This window comes from Carlito syrichta, unplaced genomic scaffold, assembly GCF_000164805.1.
Source record: "Carlito syrichta isolate Samal-C Ts95f unplaced genomic scaffold, Tarsius_syrichta-2.0.1 Scaffold314013, whole genome shotgun sequence".
Lineage (NCBI taxonomy): Eukaryota > Metazoa > Chordata > Mammalia > Primates > Tarsiidae > Carlito > Carlito syrichta.
This window is the reverse complement of record NW_007258109.1, coordinates 386,203-404,174: the sequence shown is the minus strand read 5'-3', so window position 1 is coordinate 404,174 and position 17,972 is coordinate 386,203. Positions and strand designations below refer to the sequence as shown.

Here is a 17,972-nt window from a genome sequence, read left to right as displayed (position 1 = left end):
CCCCCCCACAAAAGTATACATTTTCAAGAAATTCCAGAGACAGGCAGGAGGACCAAAAAAAAAAAAGCAAGGAAGTGTTTGTGGCCCACTTGCATCTAGGACACCAGTGACTTGGCCAAAGAATTAAGCCAGGGACAGGAAGGGTCACCCAGAGCTGCTCAGAGGGGCCAAGAGGTCAGGAGTGAACACCCCAGAAATTTCTGCCATAGGTTTTGTGCAAATAAGCTCTCTCTGAACCTCAGAACAGAAATTTGTGTCTTGACAACACCCCACCAGAAGGAAGAAAGGGGCCAAGAAGTGATGATGGAAATTCCTTAGGCTTTGTAAAAAGTGTATGAGATATTTAGTAAACCACACACACACACACACACACACACACACACACACACACACACACACACACACATTTAAATGGGGTCTGTACCTTACTCTAACTTAAGAGCACCACTCTGGCAAATACTAGCAGGGAAAGCCTGAAAGCTCTTTTGTTTGCTTCTTTGCTAAAAAGTTAGTAGGTTTTGGTGTGGTTTCCTTTACACTCATGCTCTATGCTGGTTACGGAGAACGGATTTCCTGACAGTTGTTAGGGTCTTTCAGGGTGTGTGTAAGCAGCAATAAGGCTTAGACTTCTATAAATGCTATCAAAGAGGAAGCCCAGAACACACTACAAAAGCAAAGGTCATTTTTGTCCCCCCAGAGACACTGCATGAATTTAGACCCTTGCCCTTTCTGCTGAGGAGTGTTCAGACCCTCCTCCAATAGTTGGCAAATAATTTATTTCTGTGATAATGTCTTTTGCGATTGTAATTGCAGATAACACAGTCTCATGAAGCCCTGGTATCAAAGTTCATGTGGGGCCGGGCATGGTGGCTCATGCTTATAATCCCAGCACTTTGGGAGGCTGAGGCAGGAAGATTGCTTAAGTCCAGGAGTTCGAGACCAGCCTGGGCAACATAGGGACACCTCATCTCTACAATAACTCAAAATTAGCCCGGCATAGTGGTGTGCACCTGCAGGAGGCTAAGGTGGGAGGATCCCTTGAGCCCGGAAGGTTGAGGCTGTAGTGAGCCAGGATTGTGCCACGGCACTCCAGCCTAGGTGACAGAGTAAGACCCTGTCTCAAAAAAAAAAAAAAAATCAACTTGGATCCTTCTAGGAATGTAACTCAGCCACACCTCCAACAGGAAGCAGGTCTGCTTCAAAATACAGCTGAGGTCATTTGGAATCTTTTTTTTTTCTTTTGAGTTGGAGTCTCACTCTGTCGCCCAGACTGGAGTGCAGTGGCCGCTCCCAGCCACCGCAGCCTTAACCTGCTGGGCTCCGGCGATCCTTCCGCCTCAGCCTTCCAAGTAGCTGGAACTACAGGCGCGGGCCACCACACCCAGCTAATTTAATTTATTGTAGAGATGAGGTCTCGCCAAGTTGCCAAGGTGGGTCTCGAACCTGCGAGCTCAGGCAATCCACTCACCTCAGCCTCCCAAAGGCGCAGGATTACAGGCTGAGCCACCGAGCCCGGCTACATTTGGAATCTTAAGAAGGACAGTGATCCTGAATTTGACCTGCAATACCACAGTTCCAAGCTACAGCTAAGCACAGCGACATTTCCGTTTATTGTAATGCATGACAAAACAAAACCATTTGACTGCTTGAGCTTGGGCCTTTGATGATTTAAAAATTAATTCAGCTGGGAGAGCGGAGGAATGTTTCAAATGCTTCCTACTATAAAAATTAATTCTGTAGCCACATATGCCTCTAGATAGAGGCACAGGGCTTGTGCAAGCAAAAGAGAAAAAACTGTACTCCCTGGCTTTGCTGGTTCAAAATCACTGCTGGGTGCTGAGCCTATCAGGGACTCCTTTAACAAATGAGATTTCTCTCATCTGTCACCCCATCCCATGGTGCCCAGAGAGTGGGAGCTTCTGCCCTTGACATAGGGAGGGGTAATCTCATTTTACTTATAAACCCAGACACTGGGTGATTTATGAGAGGATGCTCCAGCTTGGGAGAGGATGTCATCAGAATCACCTGGAGAGCTTGTCAACTACAGGAATCTCCTCCTCCAACCTTCAGAAGTCCTACATTTAAGGTAAAATAATGTCACTTCAGCAGGTTTTTTTTTTTGCACCACTACAAACACGAGCACTGAAATTTCATGGCAGAAACAGAAAATCCTTACAGTGCTTTATAGGAATTATTCTAAAAAACAAAAACAAAAAACAAAAGTCAGACATGGTGGCTCATGCCTGTAATCCTAGCACGTTGGGAGGCTGAGGCAGGAGGATTGCTTGAGCCCAGGAGTTTAAAACTATACTGGACAGCTCAGTGAGATCTTGTCTCTACAAAAAATTTAAAAATGAGCCAGGTGTAGTGGCACACCCATAGTTCCAGTTACTCAGGAGACTAAAGCAGGATTGCCTGAGCCCAGGAGTTTGAGGTTGTGGTGGGCTGTGATTGTGTCATCATCATACTCCAGGCTGGGCAACAGAGTGAGAACCCGACTCCAAAAAAAAGAAGAAAAATGAAGACTACAAGAGACTGAAATCTCTTAAATCTTTAAAAGAGGGGGGAAATAGCTTAAGGGTTTTAACCAAAACAGTATTAACCTGCTCAGATCTACAGACCTGACACTAGGAAATGTGTTTGTGAATTACTAATACTGTCCTTATTTAATCTACTACGTACCAAACAGCTTCCTATTCCTCAGAGATTCTATTAGAAAGTTATTTGTCAATAACATCAGTTGATCTGGGAAGATGACACACATAGGCTCAGAGGACTTTTAAGATTCTCATTCAGAAGCTAGATGGCAGGTTCATGACTGTTCACTTTGTTACTACATTTCATAGATTTCATACATATTACATTTACGCTTTTATATTTTAAAGCATTATTCAATTTAAAATCTAATAAAAATAGCAGTTGAACAACACAATTAACTTTATCAGGTAAAATCTGAAAACTGCTCCTTCCCAAATTAACTAAGTTGCTTGTCATAAGTTATTATTAGAGTCAAAAGAAAAAAAACCCTGAAGTTTTGAAGCCCAGAAGAGAAACATGCAACTACTTTTCTACCCTTAAATGTGACCAATATAGCAATATTAGCAGATAGCAATGATTAATTTATTAATATCAAAACTGTTACTAATGGCTGGGCATGGTGGCTCACATCTGTAATCTCAGCACTTTAGGAGACCGAGGCGAGAGGACTGCCTGAGCCCAGGGGTTTGAGACCATCCTGGGCAACTTGGCAAGACTTTGTCTCTATAATAAATCAAAATTAGCCACGTATGGAAGGCTGAGGCAGAAAGATTGCCTGAGCCCAGGAGGTCAAGGTTGTGATGGCCATGGTCATGTCACTGCACTTCAGCCTGGGTGACAGAGTGAGACCACAATTCAAAAAACAAAAACCATCACTATTAACCCTATACAAAGCACCTATACAGCACTTCGCAAAGCACATCCCCAAATATTTGTCTCATTTGATTGTCACAGAAATCCTGCATGGGAGATACTGCCAAGTCCTCTAAAAAGGACATGCAGGCTCCCTCAGAAACCTCATCTAAAGCAGACCGTGAACAAATAATTTCCAGTCTGCCAGCGCTCACCACTAGTGGCATCTCCTCAGTGTGCCTCGAACATTTCTACATCATAAAACACAGAGCTTTGGGAGGCTGAGGTGAGTGGATCGCCTGAGCCCACGGGTTCAAGACCCGCCTGGGCAACTTGGCGAGACCTCACCTCTACAATAAATCAAAAAATGAGCTGGGCGTGGTAGCGCGCACCTGTAGTTCCAGCTACTTGGAAGGCTGAGGAGGAAGGATCGCCGGCGCCCGGCAGGTCTAGGCTGCAGTGGCCGGGAACGGCCACTGCACTCCAGTCTGGGCGACAGAGTGAGACTCCAACTCAAAAAAAAAAAACAAAAAAAACAACACAACGGATGCCAACAGTCGTTAGTATTTACATGCGTGGTCACTGTGTCAAATACTGGCCTCAGCTAGTGTTTCATGTACATTATTTCATTGAATCCCCCCAACAGTCCTAGAAGGAAGTAGCATGATTGCCCATACTTTGACATGTTCTTAAAAGAGAGACTCAGAAAGGCTCAGTCAGAACCCAGAAATAAAGCTGCTCGCCCACAACCAACTGATCATCAACAAAGCCAACAAAAATCAATAATGGGGAAAGGACACCCTATTCAATAAATGGTGCTAGGGAAACTGACTAGCCATAGACAGAAGAATGAAGCTGGACCCCTGCCTCTCACCATATACAAAAATGAACTCAAGATGGACTAAATACTTAAGATACTCAAACTATCAAATCCTAGAAGACAGCCTGGGAGACACTCTTCTGGCAGTGAATTTATGACCAAATCTTCAAAAGCAAATGCAACAAAAACAAAAATTGACAACTGGGACCTAATTAAAGAGCTTCTAAACAACAAAAGAAACTACCAACAGAGTAAATAGACAAGATACAGAATGTGAGAAAATATTTGGGAACTATGCATCCAACAAAGAGCTAATATCTATAAGGAACTTAAACAAATCTATAAGGAGCTTAAACAAATCGACAAGAAAAATAAATAACCCCAATAAAAAGTGGGCAAAGAACATGAACAGAACCTCTCAAAAGAAGATAACACGCAGCCAACAACTGTATGAAAAAATGCTCAACATCACTAAGCATCAGAGAAATGCAAATAAAAACCGCAATGATATACCACCTGACACCAGTCAAAATGGCTATTATTAGTAAGTCAAAAGACAATAGATATTGGTGAGGCTGCAAGGAAAAGAGAACAATCAGATACTGCTGGTAGTCCAGCCCTTGTAGAGAGCAGTTTGAAGATCTTTTAAAACTAAAAATAGAATTGCCACCCAACCCAGCAATTCCATTACTAGGAACTCTATTACCCAAAGGAAAATAAATCTTTCTTTTTCTTTTCTTTTCTTTTTTTTTTTTTTTTTTTGAGTTAGAGTCTCCCTCTGTTGCCCAGGCTATAGTACAGTGGCACCCTCATGGCCACCCCAACCTCAACCTGCTGGGCTTGTGCAATCTTTCCGCCGTAGCCTTCCCAAGAAGCTGGAAATACAGATGCACGCCACCACACTGGGCTAATTTTTTGATTTATTGTACAGACAAGGTCTCACCAAGTTGCCTAGGCTGGTCTCGAACCCCTGGACTCAGGCAATCCTCTCACCTCAATCTCCCATAGTGCTGGGAATACAGGGGTGTGCCACCGTGCCCAGCCAGAACATAAATCTTTCTACCAAAAAGACACCAGCACTCATATGTTTATTACAGAATAATTCACAACATCAAGGTCATGAAACCAACCTAGATGCCCATCAACAGTGGACTGGATAAAGAAAATGTGGCACATATACACCATGGAAAACTACTTAGCCATAAAAAAGAACACAATCATGTCCTTTGCAGCAACATGGATGCAACTGGAGGCCATAATTCTAAGCAAATTAACACAGAAACAGAAAACCAAATAATGCATATTCTCACTTAAAAGTAGAAGCTAAACACTGGGTATACCTGGACACAAGATGGGACCAACAGACACTGCAGACTCTTAAAGGCGGGGGAAGCAAGGGTTGAAAAACCACCTATTGGCCACTATGTTCACTATTTGAGTGACGGGTCAACAGAAGCCCAAACCTCACCATCACAAAATATACCTATGTAGCAAGCCTGCACGTGTACCTCCTGAATTTAGAATTTTTAAAATAATTTTTAAAACTAAAAATTTTACAATGACTTTTTTTAAAAAAGCAAGTTTCAATCACTTGCCTCACTTCATGGATTTAGAAACAGAATCAGGACCGGAACCAAGGCCTACCCAACACCCAAGTCGATGTTCTTAACCCTTGTATGATACTGTCTCCCACAAAAATAAGTCTCCCTGAAAACCCTTCCCAGCATCTTCCTAATCATCAGTTAAGGCAGTGCTCACATTGACCTCATTCTATATGTCCTACTCACCATTGGGGTTTTGGGAAGGGAGTCACCCAGAAGGAAGATCATGTCCTTTAAGATCTCTGAGGTGATGTCTTCCGACAGTTCGTAGAGCAGTTTTCTAAGACACACACCCAAAAAAACAAATAAAGCCTTACACTTGCAAAGGGCCTTACGGTAAATCACATGCTTCCATAACTGCTTTCTGTCATGAGAATGGTCCACTCTGTGAGTAGGCAATGATTAATTCCGTTTTATAGATTCCAAAATGAAAACTTTGCATTTCTCAGTGACTTATTTAAATTAAGCTAACACAGTAAGCAGTAGAGGCAGGTCTTCTGACTCCAATTCTAGTGCTGTTTTTCATCATACTAGAAAGGCATTAAACATGATTTTGTTACGCCCTCCCACCTCCTGCTTTGTTCTAGAAATCCAGGCTTACTTCATAGGCCCGCAGCCGAGAGGACCTGATGCCAGCCGACATTGTAGTCTGGAGTATACCGAAAAGGGAAGGCAACTACCCCAGCTTCTGGATAGTAATATCATCCACAACCAGCAAAACTAAGTATTTTATCCACACACTAACCTCCCCAGCTGCCAGAGACCATCCCTAAGATGTTTACCCAACAGATGAAAATGTGAATTTCTAGATTCCATCATTCCTGACACTGACCCAAGGGTAATTCATGTTCTGGGAGCCAGTTCTGGTTTGAAGGCTTCAAGTGTTCAAATCACCTAGGCCATAAACACCTTCAAAAGCCTCTCCTTGCAGGGTTCTCTGAGGGGGACACTACATCAGTGGAGAATTTTTTTTTTGAGTCAGGGTCGCACTCTGTCACCCAAGCTGGCTCATCACATAGCTCACCACAGCCTCAACCTCCTGGGCTCAGGTGATCCTTCTGCCTCAGTCTCCCAAGTAGCTGGAAATACAGGTGTGTAGCACCATACCCAGCTAATTATTTGATTTATTGTAGAGACGAGGTCGTGCCAAGTTGTCTAGACTGGTCTTGAATCCCTGGGCTCAGGCAGTCCTCTGGCCTCTGCCTCCCAAAGTGCTGAGATTATAGGTGTGAGCCACCGCACCTAGACATCAGTGGGGAATTTAAAACACTATCTTCTAAGTTCAGACCCACGGGCTTTGAAAGGAAGCTGGAATGCAGATCTTTTTCTCATCCACCTCCTCTGATGATAATCAGGAGCTCTCTCAACCTCAAAGGCTGATGAGATGAGAGTCTGGACAGAGGTCAGCAAAGCTTTCTTTCTACTTCGGAAACAGGCCTGGAGGTGGCTTCCCCTAGTTTTGCTTCTCATAAGAGAAGAGCCCGCCTTGGTGCAGCAGGGCTGTGCTCTTCTGGGTTACAGCCTCCACAACGGCAGACAGGTCTTCCGCCTGGGGCTCCCTGGCATGTCTTCCTGTCTTGGGGTCTTGAGAAGAGGGTCAAACTCACTTGGAGCTAAATAAGCAAGCTGAAACAGGAGGTGTGTCTCTGGGATAGGGAGAGACCTAATCTTTTTACAATTTATTTTTTAATTTTGGGGGGCTGGGGTCTCACTCTGTCACCCAGGCTGGAGTGTACTCGCACCATCTTGGCTCACCTTAGCCTTGACCTCCTGGACTCAGGTGATCCACCTCAGGCTCCTGAGTAGCTGGGACTACAGGCACATGCCACCATGTCTGGCTAATTTTTTTATTTTTTTGTCGAGATGAGGTCTGGCTATGTTGCTTAGGCTGATCTTGAACTCTGGGACTCAAGAGATTCTCCTGCCTTGGCCTCCCTAAGTGCTGGGATTCCAGGTGTGTGCCACTGCACCCAGTTTGGGAGAGACCGAATTGCTGCCATATGTAGGTGTAGATTTTTATAAATTTTTGAGTGGAAATCTAGACAGATAAAATACAGTCTCTGAGGTTGAAAGAGCTCCTGATTATCATCAGAGGAGGTGGATGAGGAAAAGATCTGCATTCCAGCTTCCTTTCAAAGCCTGATGGCCTGAATGAACCCTAGATGGAAAATCCTCCCGCGGGCACCTAGATGCATCCTCACCTGAATGGAGAGACCCTTCCTCGGGTGGGCAGCCAATGCTTCACTTGCTCCTTGGTGTAGTCAAGGAACCGCAGCAGTTTGTTCTGCTTGGTGATGAAGAGGAGTTCTGCTAGGAAGAAAGTGTCTTCCTCACTCAGCAGGTTCTCTTTCAAAAGATGATCGAAAATATCTGAGGCTGAGCTGGAATTCTCCAGTCTCTTGGGAGAGACTAAGTTGAGGCAGAGAAACTTCAGCTGCTCCACCTCTTGGGACCCCAGGTTGGAGTCGATCATCAGAAGCATCTCACGAAAGCTCGCGTGACAGTTTTTATCTGAACTCATACATTGACCTTGAGATGTCATGGCCAGCCTGAAAGAGACAGAGAGCTAGGGCAGGGCATTAGAGAATGAGGACATATTTCACCCTGACTTCCCGGGCCCTCCCCAGCTTCTGGTCTCCTCTGTTCCTGACATCAGACTTTCCCAGAAGTGCTGAAAATACAAGTTGCTGTGAGGCTACATCAAAAGTCAACATGCTGAGGCCAGAGGATCACTTGAGCCCAGTAGTTTGAGACCAACCTGGGCAGCAAAACCTCGTCTCTACCAAAAAAAAAAAAAAAATTAAAAATTAGTCTGTTATGGAGGAGCATGCCTGTAGTCACAGCTACTTGGGAGGCTGAGGTGGAAGAATCACCTGAGCCCAGCAGGTCAAGGCTGTGGTAGCCATGATCGTGCCACTGCACTCCAGTCTAGGTAACAGAGTGAGACTTCAATTTAAAAAACAAAAGTCAACAGTCCAGAAAACCTCACCCCAACACTTGCAAGTTACCTTTTAGGAGGTTTGGAGGGAGTTTTTTGTTTTGTTTTGTGGGGAGGTGGAGTTTGTTTTTTCTTTGGGGCTTTGGGCTTTGTTGTTGTTATTGTTGTTGTTGTTACTGGAGTTTTTTGTTGTTTTTTAGTAGGAGTCTCACTCATTCGCCCAGGCTGGAGTGCAGTGGTATGATCACAGGTCTCCACAGCCTTAAAGTCATAGGCTCAGGTGATTGTCCCACCTCAGCCTCCCAATGGGACTACAGGCACACTGCCACACCCAGCTAATTATTTGATTTGTTGTAGAGATAAGGTCTCGCCATGTTGCCCAAGCTGGTCTCAAACCCCTGGGCTCAGGCAGTCCTCTCCCCTATGCCTCCCAAAGTGCTGGGATTATAGGTGTGAGTCACTGTGCCTCGCTGGAGGGAGTTTTTACTGGAACTTAATTTATCTAGACTTCTCCCAAATCAAAACATCCTGGTGGAAGAAAGTCAAGAGGAAGGAGCTAAGTCAATTAAGTTTCTTTCTTTCTTTTTTTTTTTTGAGTTGGAGTCTCACTCTGTCACCCAGACTGGAGTACAGTGGCCACTCCCGGCCACCACAGCCTCGACCTGCTGGGCTCCGGCGATCCTTCCGCCTCAGCCTTCCAAGTAGCTGGAACTACAGACGCGCGCTACCACACCCGGCTCATTTTGATTTATTGTAGAGATGAGGGCTTGCCAACTTGATTTATTGTAGAGATGAGGGCTTGTCAAGTTGCCCAGGCGGGTCTCGAACCCGCAGGCTCAGGCAATTCACTCACCTCAGCCTCCCAAAGGCAAAGGGATTACAGGCTGAGCCACCGAGCCTGGCCATCAATTAAGTTTCTCTGGCAACCTAGTTGGAGCTCTTAAACCTCAACCTAGTTGGAGTTCTTAAACCTCAAATTCATTTTCTCCAAATGGCAGAAATAGAACTTGGATCTATGCTTTAAGTTTTAGAAACACAGTATTGAGGGGAGTTAACCTTCTGAAGTATCTGCCAACCCAAGGACACTGAGGTACCACAAGGAATGTTTGGTATATCCTTAACTTCAGACTGCTACCCGTAAGGGGGCAGGCCTTTATCTCACAGAAAGGGAGCCATTGCCCCAGATCCCAGAAGGAAAGGGTGGTTTTAGACAAGAGTTGCTCAAATCAGTGTAGGAAGTTACAAATTTCTTGAGTCACTATTTCCACCCAACTAGTTCATAGGCAATGGTATTTTCTACACTACATTTCATTCTAATCAGAGGAACAACGCATTTGATAAAATTTTCATTGTGATATCATTTATTCTATAAGAACTTGAGGTATATATTCATTACACAGGACTCGTCTACTTTTAGAAACAAACTTCCTGGTTTTTAATTAACTTTCATTCCCCCCTCATCCCTACCCCCGCATGGCAAAGAAATCCAGACAGAAATAGAAACAATGCCCTTGCTGATGAGTTTTTGCAATTTTCTAAAACAGGAGATTGAAAAGGTCAGAGCATGAGACCCTGGGCGGTGTCAAGTACATACCTTCAGATCAAGTTCCACCAATCCTCTGCTGGTAAACGGTTCTCGAGGAAGCACCTAAAAAACAACGTGTTAAAGAAATTAGAATCCTCTCGCGCCTCCAAGGTCCGAGGAAGCTTCGGTTTGCGCGGGATGAGAATCCAGGGCTTGCCTAGCTTGAGTGAAGAGTGGCTCTTCTGGTCCGGGCAGATGCTATTAATGCCCTGGTGATGTCATCACTGCCTGCCTGCCTGCCTTTTCCCCCCTCACCCTTCCCTGTGGGTGAAAACAACCCTGACAAACAGCGTCTCCTAACGGTAGATGTTCCCAGGAAACACGAAAGGCTCCTAGAAATGAACTCCCCCGGAAGCTGCTCAGTGTTCCAGCCTTGCCTTTGGACCTTGGTTTTCGTGGTAAGTCAGAAAGGGAAGTATTGATTTTCCTAACCATCTCCTTCCCCAAACTCAATCTTTTTTTTTAGATTAAAACCTAGCTGGAGTGCAGTGCCATAATCATGTCCCATTGCAGCCTCATCCTCCTAGCCTCAAGTGATCCTCCCACCTCAGCCTCCCAAAGTGCTGGAATTATAGGAGTAAGCCACTGCACATGCATTTCACTTAACCTTTAAAATAAAGTCAAAAGACTGGGTGTGATGGCTCATGCCTGTAATCCCAGCACTTTGGGAGGCAGAGGCAAGAGTATCGATCTCTTGAGACCAGGAGTTAGAGACTAGACTGGGCTACATAGCAAACCCCCATCTCTATGAAAATTAAATAAATAAGCAAAATAAGGCAAAAAAGTTCATGAAATGGCAGTAAGTCTCCCTTAAACCTTTCTTAAGTCAATCTGCAAATACACAAATTAAAATTTTAAAAGATAAGTCGGGCTCAGTGGCTCACACCTGTAGTCCCAGCACTTTGAGAGGCCAAGAAGGGAGAATCGCTTGAGCCCAGGAGTTCAAGAACAGCCTAGGCAACATAGGGTGATCTCATCTCTACAAAAAAAAAAAAAAAAAATACAAAAATTAGTTGGGTATTGTGGCCCACACCTGTAGTTCCAGCTACTTAGGAAGTTGGGCAGAAGGATGGCCTGAGCCCAGGAGGTTGAAAAGCTGTGGTGAGCCAGGATGGCACCACTGCACTCCAGCCTGGGCAGCAGAGTGAGACCCTGTCTCAGAAATCAAAGATACAAAAGTGGACATTTGAAGTTATTTGCAAGGGACTCACTCAGTTAATGGTGGAAAAAACTGACACAGCCTGCTTTCAAAGCACATTCAATCCACCTGAGGGAGCTTGAGCATGTTATTTCTAATAAGAAAAACAATGCCAATAGTTAGAGAAACTACTATGTGCCAGACAAGGACATTTACAAATATGTACTCATTTCACCATCCCACCAACCATCTAAGATAAAAACTGTTACAATTAACATGAACATTAAGGCACAGAAAGGTTAAGTATTATAATTTGCCCAAGGTTACAGAGATAGAGCCAAGAATTTTTTTTTTTTGAGGAGGGAGTTGGAGTCTCACTCTGTCATCCGGACTGGAATGCAGTGGCACCCTCCCAGCCACTGCAGCCTCGACCTGCTGAGCTCCGGCGATCCTTCCTCCTCAGTTGTCCCAAGTACCTGGAACTCCAGGCAGGTGCCATGACTCCCAGCTAATTTTTGGATTTTTTGTAGAGACAAAGTCTCGCCAAGTTGCCCTGGGTTCAGGTAATCCTCTCACCTCAGCCAAAATTGCTGGGATTACAGGCTTGAGCCACTACACCCGGCCCAAAGAGGCAAGACTTAAACCAACATGTTTGACTCTATGTCACTACAATATAATTAAGCTAAGTCAAATGTGCAGTGCTCTGGAAAGAGGTACAGAATCTTAAAAGAGGTACAGAATCTTAGAAGGATGTTTTATCTCTGGACAGAAGCAAGATTTGCAATGGTTTTTTTGGGGGGGGGCTGGGTTGGAGTCTTACTCTGTCACCCAGACTGGAGTGCAATGGCCGTTCCCGGCCACTGCAGCCTCGACCTGCTGGGCTCCGGCGATCCTTCCGCCTCAGTCTTCCAAGTAGCTGGAATTACAGGTGCGCGCTACCACGCCCGGCTAATTTTTGATTTATTGTAGAGATGAGGGCTTGCCAAGTTGCCCAGGCGGGTCTCGAACCCGCGGGCTCAGGCAATCCACTCACCTCAGCCTCCCAAAGCACGTGATTACAGGCTGAGCCACTGAGCCCAGCTTGCAATGCTTTGATTAGCAAATGTGTTCGAGTGTCCCTTCCACATCCCTGACATCTTCCAGAGAACTTCTGTGCTTAAGAAAGAAAAGTCCCACACAACCACACACTGCATACCAGGTCTACTTTCAGGGGGTGACAGGACTCACTAGAAGCCCAAATTTCACATGCATGCACTTTGCTTGGGTATTAAATCCTCACATGCACCCTACAACTCTAAAATAAAATAAAAGAAATAGCCCACATGAAGGGCCTGGACCACAGTCGACACTTAAGTGTGGAGATGATTATTATTACTACTGTTATTCAAAAGCATAATAAACCTTTCTCTAGAACATCTTGGGAAAAAAAAGAAAGACAAGCCCTCTGGTAATGTTGCACAATGATAATGTACTTAATGCCACTTGATTGTACCCTTAAAAGTGGTTAACATGGCCGGGCACAGTGGCTTATACCTGTAGGCCCAGTGATTTGGGAGGCTGAGGTGGCAGGATCATTTGAGGCTGGGAATTGAAGCCTGTAGAGAGCTAAGATTCCACCACCACCCTCTAGCCTGGATGACAGAGTGAGACTCTGTCTCTAACAAAAGAAAAAGTAATAAAATAACAGGACAGTGTTGTTGTTTTTTTAATGAAGATAGCATCTAATCAGGACTTTGAGCTGAGCTATTTCTGGCATAGGTGCAGATCCAATAAGGTGTCTGCGTTTGTCACCATGGCCTCAAGAGAGACAGGCCCAGAGCCCAATACCACCCACAGTCAGAGCACCCTACGGGCCATGCCTAGCTCTCACCGGCTCTGCATAGAAGAGAAGGCCACTCGGATCCAGCCTGCCTGCAACATACCAGCCCCTAAGGGACCTCGGCTACTCAAGAAACACAAAGCAAGGGTGCGCCAAAACCTGAAATTCCACCAAGACTACAGAAAAAATAAAAAACAAGAACAGACTGAGGACTGGAGGAGGAGAGAGGAACATTTTTGAAAAGGCCAGGAAAAAGGAAGAGGAGAGGAAGGTATCTGGAGGAGTCCCGGAAGAAGGAGGGGAGGACAAGGAGAGGAGGGCATCTGGAGGAATCCAGGGAGGAGGAGGAGGAGGAAGAGAGGATGAGGGCATCTGGAGGAACCTGGGAGGAAGAGTCAGAGAGGAAGGCTCTGGAGGACTCTTGCGAGGTCACATGGTGTGTGGCGTGTGGTGTGTGTTGTGGGATGCGTGACTGTGTAGTGGAGAGTGTATTGTGTGGCGTTGAGGGGTGTGGTTGCCATTGTGGTATGTGGCCTTGCGTTCTGTGGTGTGTGTTGTGAAGTGTGTGATGTGGAGTGTGTGGTGTGAGGTATGTGATGTCTGGTGTATGGTCTGGGATGTGTGGGGTATGTCAGCTGTAGCTGCCTGGTGTGTGAAGCGTGGCTGTGTGGTGTGGAGTGTGGGGTGTGTGGTTGTTTGTAGTGTGTGGTATGTGGTGTAGGGTATATGGAGTGTAAAATGTGCCTGTGTGGTGTGGAGTGTGTGGTGTGGAGTATGTGGTGTGGGGTGTGTGGTTGTGTGGTTGTGTGGTGTGTGGTATGTGGAATGACCTTCATTTCCCTCCTGTGCCCTCACTGCCACACACCACACAGCCACACACCCCACACTGCATACCCCACACCACACAGCCACACATCATACACCACACACCCCACACCTCACATCACACAGCTACACACTAGACACACACACCACACACTTCATATCATACACCGCACACCATACACCACACAGCCTCACACTAGTCACTACACACCACACACCACACACTCCACAGCAGCACTCCACAGTCACGCACCATAGCCACTGAGGTTCCCTCCAGGGCCCTGAGGGCCGAGTGGAGAGTAGTTTTCCCCTGGACTCAGTTCCAGCAGCCTTCACACACACACACACACACACACACACACACACACACACACACACACACACACACCCACATGCTTCTGTGCGCGCACATACACACACGCCAGTCACCCCGCCCTGCACAAGGCTGTTGCCCACTTACCCAGCTCTGCACCTGCTACCCTACTCCCTTGTCCCAGGATGTTGCACCCTGGGCTTTTAGCAGGGCCCTCTCTGCTGCAGAGGGCCCTGGGGGACTCCCCTGGTCCCAGAGGGGGCCGAGCCCCACGTCATTCCGGTGGCACCCCCAGCCTCTGGGCCTGGCAGCATCAGATGTGGCCCAGGCAGGGTGCTTGGCCCCAGCCAAGCTGGATCTCGGTCATACACAGGGCTCACATCCACTGTCCATCCTTCCTTCCTTCCCTCCTTCCCTTACCCCTGCACCAGATGGGACAGTCCAGGAAGGCAGGCAAGAGGGGCCTGAGCCTCCACCTCTCCTCACAGGAGTCCCAGCCCCCTTTGCCCTCAGCCTGGGGTCTGTGTCTACACTGCAGGGATGAGGAGGCAGAGGCGCCTATGGGCCAGGGGAGGCCCAGATTCCCTGTCCAGCTACCTGAGTGGGCTGGGGCTGCTCACCTATCCCACCTGCTTCCGCCCCTCCTGGGACAGCCCCCCAACCAAGAGCAAGCCCCGCTGGCCCCAGGCCTGCCTCGTGTTCCTCCCGCCCCAGGTGCTGGCCTGCCTTAGCTCATAAACAGTCTCTGACCCATCGCCTGAGTTCTTGTTCAAAGCTTCATCCTCTGACATCCCCCACTGCTCCTGCCACCAGTGCCAAATGCTCATCCTGATGCCTCCTGTTCTGCATACCTTCCCCTCTCCCAAGATGCTCTTTAGGAGAAGGGGTCTGAGGCACAGCAGGCTGGGTTACCCCCTAGGATGCTACGGCAGAGTGAGGATGGGCCCCCAATGGACCACGAAGAGTGTAGGCGCCATCTTCCCTGCCTATTCTATCGGGGCAGGGATGGCCATTATTTGTCCAAGCTGAGGCTACTCCTCCGGTTTCTAATGTGCAGTGTCAACAGAAAAGTCTTTGGTAAGTTAAATTTAACAGAGTTTAACTGAACAAAGAACACTGGCGAATCAGGCAGATTCAGAGAGATTCTAGCACAGCCCCGTAGTGGAGAAGATTTGTGGAAAGATCAAGAAAAGTGACCTACAGAAAGCAGAAGTGAGGGTCAGAAGTGACCCTCTTTAGGGGAAGGGGTCTGAGACACAGCAGAAGTGAGGGTCAGAAGTGACCATGGAGTGGTAACTGCTTGTATTTGCCTTATTTCAACAGGGTTTGAGCAGTTGGCCTGTGATAGGCCCAAACACGGTGATTGGCACAAGAGTAGTCAATTTCCATGTCCAGTTAGGTAGCAGTTCACTGTGTGAAAGACCTTGGTGCTAAACTTGAAATATGAAAAGAGGCAGCTTTAGGCTAAACATAATTCAACAGCAATTACTTAAATTTTTAAAAAAAATATCCTTTCCTGCCAGGCGCAGTGGTTCATGCCTATAATCCAAGCATTTTGGGATGCTGAGGTGAGAGGACTGCCTGAGCCCATGGGCTCGAGACCAGCCTGGGCAACTTGGCGAGACCTCATCGCTACAATTAATCCAAAAATTAGCTGGGCATGGTGGCGTGTGCCTGTAGTTCCAGCTACTTAGAGGGCTGAGGCAGAAGGATCACCTGAGACCAGCCGGTCGGAGGCTGCGGTGGCCGGGAGCATGCCACTGCTCTCCAGCCTGGGCGACAGAGTGAGACTCCAACTCAAAATAAATAAAATCCTTTCCTGGAAAAAATAAAAATAAAAAATAAAGGTCAAGAAAGACAAGCCCTAAATCTTCATCTTCTTTTCAGTTGTTCTGTTATAAATATTTCATTCCTGGAGCCTTCTGGGGAGGCAATTTGGTGAAACTATTGCTCTTTCTCTCACCCTGTCCATAAAGTACATGCATTTGATTTTCAACTTTGATTCAAGAATATTAAATACTCACCAAGTATTTCCTCCCCAAAAAGCACTGAGTTGGGCACAATTGAAAAGCAAATGGGAATAAAACCTGTGCCCACCTTCCATAATAACTGTGGCTGTGCGTCCTATGGTTTGTTTCTAGACCCTTCTCTGATGAACTCTCCTACAACTCTCAGTCTTCGTTGGTGTTATTTTCTGCGTTCAAGGGATGATGAAACCTAACAGGTCTCTGACTCTAAATCCCTAGCTCTTGACCCTGACAACTGCTGCTGGTGACTCACTAGGACGTTATGCAGAATCTGTGACCTCTGGGCAGGGTGTGGCGATGCTTCAGTGAGACTCCACCTCAGTGCAGCAGGAACCTCTGGGAGTAAGGGACAGTCCCCACAGGCTTGCTTTGGGGAAGAAGGTGTTTGACTGAGGCCTGGAAGAAAAGCTAGACTAGAGACCCGGGAAGTAAAACCCAAGCTTGATCCTAGTCCTTCCAGTACCCCCAGGAAACATTCGAGCCAAGTGGCAGAGATGGGTCTCCACGGTGTAAACATTGAGCTCACCCTGTCCCACTGCCTCCTATGAGGATCCAGTGACTGCGGGCATGCTGTTGGTGAGTTGACCACAGTGGACTAGACACTGCCTACTATCGCTTTCCTGGTGGGCTGCAGTGTACTGAGTCTAACGAAGGGCCAATCAAAATCTTGATGAACTTTTTTTTTTTTTTGAGTCAGAGTCTCACTCTGTCAACCAGACTGCAGTGCAATGGCACGCTCATGGTCACTGCAGCCTCAACCTGCTAAGCTCAGGCAATCCTTCTGCCTCAGCCTTCCAACTAGCTGGAACTATAGGCATACACCACCACGTCCAGTTTATTTTTTGATTTATTGTAGAGATGAGGTCTTACCAAGTTGCCCAGGCTGGTTTTGAACCCCTGGACTCAGTCAATCCTTGGGCCTAGGTCTCCCAAAGTACTGGGATTACAGGCTTGAGCCACCATGCCCAACCTTGATGACCTTTTATAGAAGTGGGTGACAAACAGGAAATACCTGTTTCTTGTGCAGGCCTGTGGTCTCTCCCTCTCTCTCTCCTCTCTTTTTCTTTTCTTTTCTTTTCTTTTTTTTTGAGTCAGAGTCTTACTCTGTCGCCCAGGCTGGAGTGCAGTAGCACAATCACCTCTCACCACAGTCTCAACTGCTGGGCTCAGGCAATCCTTCCACCTCAGCCTCCTAAGACGCTGGGACTACAGGGGCACACCACCATGCCCCACTATTTTTTTTGTTAGAGACCAGACTGATTTTGAACTTTCAGGCTCAAGTGATCCTCCCGCCTTGGCCTCCCAAGATGCTAGGATTCCAGGCTAAGCCACTGCACCCGGCATTTCCCTGTAGTCCCACCTCCGGAGGGATGCTTGCTGCAGTGTCGGTTGTCCTTTACATCCAGACTCTGGTCCAAGTGCCCTGCCCTCTGCTCAGGGAGACTTGATAAGAGCAAAGACTGCCATAGTGGTGGGGAAAGAGGAAGGGGCCTCCTGGCTGGAGAGGAGCTCCGCG

General features: G+C 46.8%; 1 protein-coding gene across 1 annotated transcript in view; it reads right to left on the bottom strand.

The window, feature by feature from the left end:
* The window catches only part of CASP10 (caspase 10), a 34,548-nt gene extending 24,122 nt beyond the window's left edge, over positions 1-10,426 (bottom strand). Inside the window, exons 1-3 of the mRNA XM_008070786.1 lie at positions 10,344-10,426; positions 8,013-8,377; positions 5,998-6,091 (exon numbers count right to left, since the gene is read on the bottom strand). Coding sequence (XP_008068977.1) covers positions 5,998-6,091; positions 8,013-8,353 — 435 coding nt within the window. The 5' untranslated portion in view covers positions 8,354-8,377; positions 10,344-10,426. The remainder of the gene's footprint in view (positions 1-5,997; positions 6,092-8,012; positions 8,378-10,343) is intronic.
* Between the last annotated feature and the right edge of the window lie 7,546 nt (positions 10,427-17,972).